Source organism: Myotis myotis, unplaced genomic scaffold (genome assembly GCF_014108235.1).
Source record: "Myotis myotis isolate mMyoMyo1 unplaced genomic scaffold, mMyoMyo1.p scaffold_m19_p_2, whole genome shotgun sequence".
Taxonomy (NCBI): domain Eukaryota; kingdom Metazoa; phylum Chordata; class Mammalia; order Chiroptera; family Vespertilionidae; genus Myotis; species Myotis myotis.
The window spans coordinates 185,093,678-185,106,737 of record NW_023416324.1 but is presented as its reverse complement, the minus strand read 5'-3'; the positions used below and the strand labels follow the sequence as shown (position 1 = coordinate 185,106,737).

Here is a 13,060-nt window from a genome sequence, read left to right as displayed (position 1 = left end):
TAAATGGGTATCATGGCTACAACTTATTCCTACATGGTCCAGGAGAAAAATACTCACCTACCTATTACGAGAGAATGATGAAGCAAAAAGGTAATATGTTACCATTTGGGAAATCAGAATAAAATATATATAGCAGTTCTAGAAACTGGAAGCTTAAAATTTTTAAAAAATATATTTTTTTAAAGATTAGTGATACTGACTAGCTGTTAGCAGCCTGAAGGTTAAAGACCTAATAATTTGTAATTTTTGAAGGCACGGATTGGTGCCGACCCAAGCGAGGCTGGAGAGTATCAGTAACACATCAATTCCCTGTACAGCCTCACGCCCACACAGTCCAGCCTACATCCTTGACTATGAGATATTCCTATGAAGTGATAGAGACTTAACTTGCTTATGAACAATGTCTTCAAGAAGAACGCTAATGGTTAGTACCAGTTACAGGACCTAAAAGATAAGGGTTCCTCACTCAGAAAGTGAACATTTTGGGTGATTTCAAGTGTGGCCTGTCATGTGCAGTGGGGCGCCCAGCTAGCAAGAAAAAGCAAGTTGAGAAACTATTTCAGCTGGTATTTCATTCTGTGAAGAAAACTAGTTACAAAGTTGGCGGTGTTCACCTGTGCTGTGAGGATGTACTGAGGAAACATGTGCCTTTTAAAGAAGATGAGAGAATGCCAGGAACGTATGCAAGCATGGCTACGAAGCAATAGATGAAAACATATCAGGGAGGTTTCCAAGTTAAATAGGTATTTGGGAATCTCGAGGTTTATACAGACCCCTGGGACATATCTGCTATGAACATTGGTACACATACACCTTGAAAGATGAGGAAGTCAATACAATAAGCTCTCAATGTTTGTAAAGAAATTCTATGAAAGGACTTCAATAGTTGTTACAGGCTTTTGTTACTTCAAAAGTTGTAGCACTTGGTATCTGTACATTTTTAATCCTGATTGAATGCTTTCAGACCTTGTTGAATTATACTAAATTGAACGCTTAAATGTCACAATTCACAACAAGTATAAAAATGATAAAGAAATGCTTTAAATTAAACACTAAATCCCTGGAGATTGGCGTATTAGATAATTATACACTAATAGCTGCTGGTTTTCTTTTCAGGAATTTTAACATATTCACAGTGGCAGTTTTGTTATTTTTAAAGAACTGAAACAGTAGACAGCTATAGTTCTCTATCCAATTAGAGATCAGCTGGTTCATGTATTTAAAGCCCACTACGCATTTACAAAAAAACAAAGCCAACAATAGAACATTGTACCTCAAAGAGGGGCATTATGTAATTAATCTGTTCTTCCCTGTTTAGAATATGAACATCCCCCCCACTGAGATATCTGATTTTGACTTGTTCCCAGGGTACTTGGAAATCTTTTCATAAGAGGGCTTAATACTGAAATTACTTTTCTGTTAAAATCCAATTTTTCTCCTGAATAGGCAAAGGCAGGAAAAGGGGCCAGAGCCAAGGGAATGCTTTATAATAAGCTTGGGCCATTTTTATGGTTGAGAAACTAAACAAGCTTGTTCTGACTTTTTATTCCCTTATAACCTCACTTTTGCATTTTACTAGCCATGGTCAGCACTGAATGGCTCTCCTGGTTTTATCAGTGTATCTTTTAGACTTACTCATTCACTATCATCTTCATTTTGAGCCACTAGAAAATTGAATTTAGGGATAATACTCTGGTAAATCTTCTCTGACCTGGATGCAATTAGATACAACTTTGGAAGGTATTTATTATTGGTGATGTCAAAGATTGTTTCTAAAGTTTTTTAGACTGAGCAAACCATTAGTGAAAAATTATTGAACACTGAACACACACACTAAAAGTTTAATTCATTATTTTAAATCTTCCAAATCATTTAAAATATCATGGGTCATAAAATGCAGTTTTTAAAGTATACAAATCAGTGTTTTTAAAAGTATATTGAGATGCTATGCTACTATCACCACCATCTAATCTTAAGACATTTTTATTACCCCCAAAAGAAACCATACTTATTAGGAGTCACTCTCCATTCCATTCTCTCCCCAGACCCTGGAAATGACTAATTTACTTTCCTGTCTGTTAAAATTTTTCATAAACAATGGAATTATAAAATATGTGGCCTTTGGCCTTTTGTGTCTGGTTTATTTTCACTTAGCATAATATTTTCACGGTTCATGCATGTTGTAGCATATATCAGTATATTCCTTTTTATATCTAAATAATATTCCATTGTATGGATAAACACATTTTCTCTCTACATTCATCAACTAATGGATATTGTGTTGCTTCCACTTTGGGGCTATTATAAATAATGATGCTATAAACATTCAAGTACAAGTTTTTGTGTGGACATATATTTTCCACTCTCTAGGGTATGTACTATGGGACAGAATTGCTGGATTATATGGTAACTCTCTTTTCAATTTTTGAAGAATTAGCAAACTGTTTCCCAAAGAGCTTGAACAGTTTTGAGTTCCCAACAGTAACGTGCCATATGAGGGTTCTAATATCTCCATATTCTTTCAATGACTTTTTTATTTTTTAAATTATAGCCATTCTGGTGGGTATGAAGTTGTGTCTTGTAGTTTTTATTTGAATTTCCCTAATGATGATGTTGAGCATCTTTTCATGTGATTATTGACCATTTGTATATCTTCTTTGGAGAAATGTCTACTTAGATCCTTAGCCCATTTTATAAGTACCACGTGCTAACCGATTGCGCCAATGGAGCTCCACCTTAGCCCATTTTAAAATTGAATTATTCTTTTTATTGTTGACTTCTAAATGTTCTTTATATATTCAGGATACCAATTCCTTACTAGATATATGCTTTACAAACATTTTCTTCCATAATGGACTCAGCAATGGTTGCTTGGATTGTACACCAAAAACAAAAACCAATGAAATAGATGAATTTCATCAAAAATAAACATTTTTTTTTGTTATAAAGGACATTATAAAAAAATGACAGAATGGTTTCTGATCAGAAATTGGTTATTAATCTTACTGATTATTTGCTTCACCTTTGCTGCTTTCAAGATTCTCTTTTTATCTTTGTCTTTCACTATTTTGATTATGATTATGATTGTTTTGGTGTAGATCTCTTTAAAGTCATCTTACTTAGATTTTGTTGAGCTTCTTGGCTGTGTAGATTCATGTTTTGGGGGAAGTTTTCAGTTGTTATTTCTTTAAATATTCTATCTGCACTTTTTTCTCTTTCTTCTCCTTCTGGGACTCCCATTATGCTGGTGTGCTTCGTGACGTTTTACAGGTCCCTAAGGCTCTATACATTTTTCTCCATTATTTTTCTTTTCTGTCCCATCAGACTGAATACTCTCAATGAACCTATCATCAAGTTTGTTGATTCTTCTGCTGGCTCTGATCTACTACTGAGCCCCTCTAATGTGCATTTTATTTTGGTTATTATGCTTTTCAACTTCAAAATTTATACAGGGATGGGAAAAAGTAGGTTTATAGTTGTGAGCACATGAAATGCAGTTTAGTCTTGTATTATTACTTTTGCTCCACCCTGTATGTCATTACTTCTTTTTCTATAAAAAGACTTTTATGGAAACATTTTAATTTAAAAACTCTCCTTTTCCATAGTCTCTAATTGAGAAGATTTTGCTTTTATACTTCCTTTAGTTCTTTACATATCATTTCCTTTAGTTCTTTGAACATAGTTAAACTAGTTGTTTTAATGACTTTCAAACTGTCAGACAGGTCAAATTATGACAATTCTCAGAATTGCCAAAACAGCCACGGAGGAAAAGAAAAGCAGTTACTTACGCTCTACTTTTAACTGTCCAAGGATGGAATTTTCTCCTCTGCACATGGTCCTAAAAATATGTAAAGAAAGAAAATCATTATGGAGGTTGCAAAGGAACTAATCCCAATTTGCAGGATTTAGTCCTAATCCAGGTAAAAACAGAACAAGTGCTTTTGAGAAAAGATGCTACATAGATTTTTTAAAAAATCTAAAACATGAAAACAATAACTACCACTTTTGTAATGCTACTGATGGAACAAGGTAGTTGTTTTGAGGTGGGTAAAAGGAAAAATTATAAAATTTATTTCAGAAAGATGTTATTTTTAAAAGATGGATTATGAATGAATTTTCCTTTTTAGGAAATTTGTTGACAGTGAAGATAAATTTAGAATGCCTCAATAGATAAGAATACTTACACAATCACATTGCTTTCAGAGGTAAAAAGGGCAAAATTTTAGCAGAATAATTTTATAATTAAAGAAACTATTATACTTGTGCTCTCTGTAAAGTTGGCAAACCCCTTAAAAGTGAAAAATATAGTCTCAAATAACTGACTATTAATGATTTTGTTTCTCAAGACTCTGATAACAGGCTATGAATTGTAAAGACTAACAAAACAAAAAATCCTATACTTCATCTGCTTGCTTTATGAAAGTAATTAAAAATACAGCTATGCCTGGGAAATGCTGATATTATTAAAGATTATGCCAGCAAATAGAGATGTTTTGCAAAATAAAAGGTTATAGTTTTAGTTGCTGAACAAAAGCCAAGCATGTTATTTTATTCAGCTGGTTCAAACCCAAGAAAATAATCACAAAAAATAATTACAATTGACAATATTCCAAAAATAACATTAGAATGGCAAATAAGGTGGTTAATAGCTGATTAAACATTATGTCAGGGCCTTAAATACTTGAAAAGCTTTGTTTGTCATGTTATAAATCAGATAATAGTAGAAATGGGCAAATCTTCAATCTGAGTGTATAGACCAAACCGCAGTGAAAGTTCTCTCATACTGTAACTAGGCAAAATTCCTCAAGAAGAGACAAACCAAAAAAAAAAATCTTTACTTGAAACCCCAACAGACAGAAGCTTGAAAAGTCTGAATAAAATAAGAAGATTAAAATATATATATATATATTTCCACCACAATGGGATACTCAAACTGTGCACAGAAGATCCTCAGATCCTACAGGGGTTCCACTAAGAAGGGGGAACCAGTAGAAAGGCATCTAAGCCCCCACCCCTAATTTGATGAAGGCTCCAAACCCTTTTTTGCTCTATATACTGGGGGTTCTGTGAGGTCTCCTTTATCCTCTAAAAAAGGTTTGATTATAAAAGTGGTTGACTACAGGCACTTTGGAAAACAAGGGCTATTAAAAGAAAATACCCAGATTCTGTTCTTTGCTTTGTGTTATTAAAAGTGGGATCTTGAGTAGGATTCTTTTGTATCTCAGGTTACAGAGCTTATAGCTGGGACCTGGAGCCATGCCCAGGCTGTCCACTTGCCTCTTCACTCCTATTCTCTTTCCCAGCTATGTGACCCAGAGAGAAACCGCCTCTCCCCACGTGTCCACCAGCTAGTCCCCCTCAACCCTCTTCATGATGCTCCACTGGCCGAGGCTGAAGCCTCAAGTGCCTTTAAAAATATATATATATTTTTTTATTGGTTTCATAGAGAAAGGGAGAGGGAGAGAGAGATAGAAACATCAATGATGAGAGAGAATCATGGATTGGCTGCCTCCTGCAAGCCCCCCACTGGTGATTGAGCCTGCAACCCAGGCATGCACCCTCGACCGGAATCGAGCCCAGGACCCCTCAGTCCTCAGGCCAACACTCCATCCACTGAGCCAAACCAGCCAGGGCTCAAGTGTCTTTTTGAGCAGTGCCTATTCACTGCTTTTTAGAATATCAAGAATAGAACTTAACCACTTTCCCTATAATTTTAGCTAAAAGTGGTAGAGAAAAAGAATTAAAATTTCAGGAGCTAGGAAAGAACCTTCATGCATCTAGTAAAGACTATTATTACAACCTTGTTGAAGGATTTACTACCTAGAAAATCATAAACAAACTTGCACAAATCATAGCATTTTAAGCATTTTTTCTATATAACTGCAAAGAATATAGAAAATTCAGTAACTATTTGGTAGCTTTAACAATAATTTAAAAATCAATAGGTATATATATTTTTATACATATATTGTATATAATATATAAAGTCCTTGTCTCTATATGTATATTTATTATACATAAATATATACATACATATAAAATATTTGTGAATATAAAGGAGACTAATATTTTAGTTCTTTAGTATATATAAATATGTATATTATAAATGGAGACAATAACTCCATATATTTTATATTTTACATTATATTTATATGTAATATTTATTATACATTATTTTATATTTATGATAGTATACTATATATTTTATATATATTATAAATATTATATGTACATATATACTAGGCAACAAATATAAACGAGACTGGTATTTTAGTTTTTTCATACTTGCCATGTGTCATAGGCCTACCCTTTATGATTTTATGTTCTATTTGAATTTTACCAACTAGTAAACAGGCCAAGATTCAGAGTAAAAAAAGAAAAGTGTTCATTTGTTCAACACTCCACTGAATAGATGTGGACAAACATTTCCATTCCTTTCACCAGCTTATGGGCATGGCTGATTGAAAGCTGAAAACAGACCACACTAGGATTCTGGCACCTGAAGTTGAAGTGCATTATCGCCTGGAGAGCGTTTCCTCCGCCCGTTTTAATGTCTCCTTCAAACCCTGGCAGAAGCGGTATCACAACATACACCCGGTATCTCCGGCCTTCCCTGCAAAAATCAGAGGCAGACAGATTCAACAACAACAAAAAGATACATACAATAACAGTTTAAAATGCCAGCCAAGCCTCTCACATGGTTAGAGACTCAGCCGATGGCTTCCTACAGTGCATTCTATCCCATCTCAAGGCTTCAGGGCTGCTTTTGGATTGGAGGCCAGAAGCTATTTTCCAGGCTAACAGTTCATAACAAACTGAAAAATAAGTGACCTTGGCAGTAAAGTGGGAATTGTACTCACAGCATAATCCTCCTAGTTCAAAATTCACTGCAAGAAAGCCTTGCTTGGATCCCATGGAAGGTGCGGGAGGGGGCGAGGGGTGAGGGGAGGAGGGGAGGAGAGAGACTATAACAAAATTTTCAAAAAGACTTTCATAATAATTTTATGTGTAACATGTTATATCTATAGTTATATCCTAGCTCAGAGACGGGCAAATAGGCATTCAGTTAATAGCTGTTGAGTAAATGATTTCCCATAGCTTAGATCTCTAGAGCAAAAAGGCATACTAGACCTACTAGACTAATTTCCAACGATGCAGAAATCATCATTGTTTAGAAACTAACTCAGCTCTGAAAGCTCTGGTTTAGAGGCTAAATGTTTCCCTGGGTCCTTCAAGAATTCTGGGTGATTGATGATTTTAAATCCCCTGCATTTATAACACAGTATTTTTTTGTCCCACTCTCCCAGCTGATGAATGACAGCCTTTGAAAGAAATGCTGTTGGGTAGACTTAGCTACTCAGTGATGTCACAAATAGAGGAATGTGCGGCTCCTTACTTTGATCTACAGTCAGAAAGTCAGAACTTTGGAGAAGTATGTTCAAACAGGTGTTGCCCATTTGGAGGCAAAGTTGTTAAAAGTCTTTGTCTCCATTTGGAAGAGACACACGAAGAAGAGAAAGCCCGGAATGACTGTGGAACCCAATGTGGTTGGAGTCTCAGCTGCGTGTCTCAGTGTCTATAGTCACACAAAGGTGCTGCTACTGCCTAACTTTCAAATCAGATCCTACTTAAACTTTCCATAATAATTTCTAACGTTCATTTCTCCTAAACAACTTCATTTTCTTTCATGTGAATATTATCACTCCTCTCTGAGGGGTCAGATTTCATTACTGATGTCTCTAAATGTCAATGTATGTGGTAAGACATGTGGTAAGTGAAGTTCAGGGTAGAAGTGACCGCCAACAGGAGTCTGAAGGCTTAACTGGTGCTGAGAAACCAGGAATTTGGAATGGTTGTTGTAATGGCATGGACTAATCACTAGATGGCAAACATAGTTTGAGGTGGAAAATAAACCATTAACAAAACGTTAAACTGTTCAAGTTCTCTCTCTGATAAGGGTAAGAGGCTCACATCCCTAAATGGTGAATAGGATAGTGGAAAAGAACAGAAAGAATACATAAGCTATTTCCCCAGAGACAGTATTGAAAAGTCCAAACCAATTAAACTGGGCACTAAAAACGGACACCATCAGGCTTCAACTGCCTTTCAGAATCAGCTTCGGTCTGATCTGCCCAGACCCACCGTCCCTTTGCTCAGGGGTGCACCACCCTACTAAGGAGGGCTGGCTCATCTGCTCCCTCAGTTTGGTATTCCCTTCTCCAGCTCTCGGAATGCCACTTCTTCCAGGGCAGCTGAAAGGCTTCTTCCTTGGTCAAGCCATTCTGGATCTTCCAATCAAAGTAGGTTTGCTCCCGCCTCTGTGCTCCCATGGCACAAAGCCAGAACATCTACTCACCCCTCTGGCCTTACAAAATAGTGACACATATGTCTGCTGCCTAGGCCATGTGATAAACTCTTTTGAAATACAGGACGTTTGTCCACATATCTTTCTACTAGAGGCCTGGTGCATGAATTCATGCACCAGTGGGGTCCCTCGGCCTGGCCTGCAGGATCAGGCTGAAACCTGTTCTCCAACATCCCCTGAGGGGTCCCAGATTGCGAGAGGGTGAAGGCCAGGCCGAGGGACCTCACCAGCGCATGATCAGGGCCAGGGAGGGACATGAGAGGTTGGCCAGCCAGGGAGTGCTCCAGGGCCTGTCCAGCCCGTCTCAGTCCCAATCAGCCAGACCCCAGCAGCAAGCTAACCTATCGGTCAGAGTGTCTGCCTCCTGGTGGTCAGTGCACATCATAGCGAGCAGTTGAGCATCCTTAGCATATCATTAGCTTTGATTGGTTGACCGGACGACCAGATGATTGGACACTTAGCATATTAGGCTTTTATTATATAGGATTTCTGGCAGTGTCCAGTGAAAGATACTGGCACACGGTATGCACTTGGCACTATTTTCTTGGAAAGATGAGGTCAGGCTGTAAGAATGTTTCTGGGGAATAAAGGTTAAGCTGAACAGGTCATTTTTCTTTAAATTACAGTACATTTTACTTTAATTTTGTATAAATATATAGTTTGCCTTTTTAACCATTTTTAAGTGTACCATTCAGTGGTATGAATTACATTCATATGTTGTGCAACCATCATGATACTGTGAACCCTGAGAAAGAAGACACCTACTAAGAAGGGCTCCTGTTGGCTAGCTTGGCTCAAATTGAAAAAATACAAACCCTAGCAGCCACTTCTGCACAGAGGCCTTTCACGGAAACTGCACTTCAGGGAGAAGCCTGCGCTAGACTGCCTGCCTGCACTGCTTTCTGCCCTCTGAGCCAGCCCTTATGAAGAATTTACTGAAATGCTATATCAAACATAGGACTGAGGCTTTCCCCATCCAGTCAGAGACACATAGCTCTGACCAACCAGAGCAGCTCTATTCTGGCCAATCAGGACAGTGGCTTTGGACCAATCAAACTGTCCTCATGCAAACAAGGATTTAGACTCCTTATTTGCATGAGGACAGGCCAATCAGGTACCAGAGGCAGGACTTCTGTCTATATAAGCCAGCTCCTCTCTGGCTTCAAGAGCTCACTTTCCCTTTCCAAAGACTGAAGACTGCATTTCCTGGCTGAGCTGAAACACTGAAGATGCCCTGGCAGAGGAAAGCAGAGCAGACTGGCGTAGCACAGAGCAGACAAAGCACAGTGGAGCAGACCAGCGCAGTGCAAAGCAGATGTGCAAAGAGCAGAGCAGAGCTGTGCGGCTGGAGAGGGCCTGGCCCTAAAGCCGCCTGGCCCCAAGGCCACCTCATAGCCGTGCTGCGTCACAACTGAGCTGTTCTATAACCTTGGTGTTTTCACAGCTGTGCCGTGTCACAGTTGAGCTGTTTTGCACTGAATAGAGTTTCCTTCTCCACTGCACCCCAAATTGGAGATTTCTGTTAGTGTTGAATTAGTACCAATGACCATTGTTGACAATATCTACTTCCAAAACTTTCATGACCCCAAAAAGAAAATCTGGGATAATTAAGCAATAGCTCCACTACTTCCCCTCTCTGCAACTTCTGGTAATCTTTCTCTCTCTATGGATTTGACTATTCTAGGTATTTCATCTAAGTGGAATCATACAACATTTGTCCTTTTGTGTCTGACTTATTTCACTTAGCATAATGTCCTCAAGTTTCATTGATGTTGTAGCATGTGTTAAAATTTCCTTCCCTCTTATGGCTGAATAATATTCCATTGTATGTATAAACCACATTTTGTTTATCCAGTCATCTGTTTATAGGCACTTGGGTTGTTTCCACCTTTTGGATATTGTGAATAACGCTGCAATGAATGTTTGCATACAGTATCTGAGTCCCTGTTTTTAGTCATTTTGAGTATACACCCAGGAATAGCATTGCTGGGTCATACAGTTATCCTAAAGTGTCCTTTGATAGAAGATTGGATAAAGAAGATGTGGTACATATATACAATGGAATACTACTCAGCCATAAGGAAAGATGAAATACTGCCATTTGCGACAATGTGGATGTGTCTTGAGATTATCATGCCAAGGGAAATGTCAGAAAATGTCAAGAATCACATTTCATGTATATGTGGGATATAAAACGGAAAACAACAAATGAACAAACAAGATAAACAAACAAATAAAAACTCATGGACACAGACAACAGTATGTAGTTACCAGAGGAAGGGGGGATTAATAAAAGGTAAAGGGAATCAAATATATGGTGATGGACGAAGATCTGACTCTGGGTGGTGGGCACACAATACAGTATACAGATAATGTATCATAGAATTGTACACCAATGCCATCCCAATAAATATGATTTAAAAATATAACTTATAATTTGAAAATATAATTTAACCCCCTCCCCCAAATTCTCCTTTGTTCCTGGGTCCATTTCCTCTGCCTTAAAGCAACTCCTATTATCTTCCATATTTATCAGAAATAGTCTATGAATTTATAAGCATATTCATGTACTCTTTTCTTATACACAAATATGAAAATACTATACACACTTTTCTGAGTGTTATTTGTATCATTTATCAGTGTATCCTGGAAATTCTGTACATAGAGAGTTGCCCATTTTTTAACAGCAGTGACATAGTATGCCACCATACATCCATACCATAATATTAAACCAGTTCTCTATTGGTGGACACTTAAATTGTTTCTAATTTTTGTTGTTGTTATTTCAAAATAACTACGTACTTTGCTATGTATGCTGACCCACAAAATTATTTTTTCACATTTGTGGGGAAAATTTCAGAAGTGGTATTGCTGGTCCTGAACATCAAGAGTTTGTGACTCTATTTGTAAAAGATGGTTCCCTTTTATCCTCATGTTTTATAAAAGCAAACAGGACATCAAAATGGAGACCTCATATGTAAGATATTGAGAAGTGTCCTGTAAAAATCTTATATCTTTAGATAAAAAATTCTTACAAATTTACTTTGTAAGAATCAGAATACTCAACTTGTCTTGTTCTTGGGACTTTATTAGCTCCTTTTCTTTCTTTCTTTTTTGTTTTCTTCACAATGCAGTTCTTGAATTTCCTAAATGATACAATTTTTAAACTGTGTTAAGCAAATTAGCAGAATTGACTTAGATGTTTACTATTGTAGGGAAAAAAGAACTCCAGGATTTCAAACTGTAAAATTGTGGTTAGGTTTAAGCCAGTGAAGAGAACGTTCTATTCAAGAATGTGTCCAATCTCCTTCCTTGATCCCATTCACAGAAAACAACAGTTCCCGGCTGCTGAGGATTCTCATTTCTCCTGAAACACTGCACCCTGGGACGTCGGGGTGGTGCAGATGACAGCAATCAGCGGAGGGCAAGGACCAGAGCTCCTAATGTGCAGAATTATTTATGATCCTAAAAGCCAGATAAGAGATCGTGGGCACCCAGCCATCATGCAAGCAATCGCTCTATTCACTTTAGTTCAGAACAATTTTATAAAATTGCATTCTCAGGTTTTTTGTTAAAATAAGTTTTTCTTTCAAAACTCACTAACTCGTATAGCAGTGCTATGTCTAATAGCTAAAAATTGGAGATAAATGTCCAATAATAGAGGGATGGTTAACAAAATTATGCTGTAGCCACTCATTTTTGCAGCCATTAAAAATGATCACTTGATGACCTAAAAGCAAAATACTTCTGGTACTGTGTTAAAATGGCCCCAATGCAAAGTTACAATTACATGACAGTTACAGATGTGACAGGCTGATTTTTATGAAATGTTAAATAATTTTCCCTTAAATGTGTTAACTTCCTTCACTCAGTGACTGAAGATAGAAGCAGGCATGGCTCTTTCAAAATGAACCAGGGCACAAAGATGTCAGCTTTCTTAGATTTGGGAGCTAGATATTCTTTGAGGTGAGACAGGAGAATAAAGAAATAAAAATAAGAATCAGTTCAGGAACTCTGTCCTTCTCCTTCAAGCAGAATTCCAGGAAGAACAGGAGGTTAGGGTTAGGGTTAGGGTTAAGGTTAGGGTTACATGAGGATATGGGAGCCCTGAGGATTTGAGCCTTGCTTCCAGAGGAACTGAGAGAAACACCACCAGCCCTTGTGATGTGACAGCAATAGAGGAGAAGTGCCCGAAAGGCAGGGATGGCAGGAGAAGGCTGAGGCTCCCATGCCACAGTAAGCTGAAGCCAGAACAGGCCCGAGACAGATCAATGCCCAGTGCTGGAAGCCCCTCCCCAAAGATCCAGGTCCCCTCAGCATCTATACCAAGGATGGGGTGTGCAGCACCCTGGCTGACTGAATACAGAGCCGAAATGACAAAAATCACTGAATCTGTCCACACTTACAAGGAAGTGACTAACCTACATTTCCTTCTATTGTGTGGAAATGGACTTGAGACACAAACTCAGGTGAGTTACAGGAAAAGGAAATAAGTTACAATGCAACAGAAAAGATATATATATATATATATACATATACACACACACACACACTAGAGGCCTGTTGCACAAAAAGATTCATGCAATAGGCCTTCCCTCCCCCTGGCTGCCGGCACCGGTTTTCCTCCGGGACCTGGGACCCAGGCCTTTGCTCTGGCTGGAGCTGCCTTCAAGCCTGCACTGCTCTGGCCAGAGC

At 37.9% G+C, this 13,060-nt stretch overlaps 1 protein-coding gene across 9 annotated transcripts in view; it reads right to left on the bottom strand.

Annotated features, from left to right (window-relative positions):
- PLD1 (phospholipase D1) overlaps nt 1-13,060 on the bottom strand; it is a 198,297-nt gene that overhangs the window by 31,254 nt on the left and 153,983 nt on the right. For all 9 annotated transcript variants that reach the window (XR_004973898.1, XM_036348126.1, XM_036348127.1 and 6 more), the window contains 2 exons: nt 6,500-6,613; nt 3,789-3,838 (listed from right to left, as the gene is read on the bottom strand). Coding sequence is in view for 8 of the 9 variants with exons in the window: in XM_036348126.1 (XP_036204019.1) it covers nt 3,789-3,838; nt 6,500-6,613 (164 nt within the window). In the remaining variant the exon portion in view is untranslated. The remainder of the gene's footprint in view (nt 1-3,788; nt 3,839-6,499; nt 6,614-13,060) is intronic.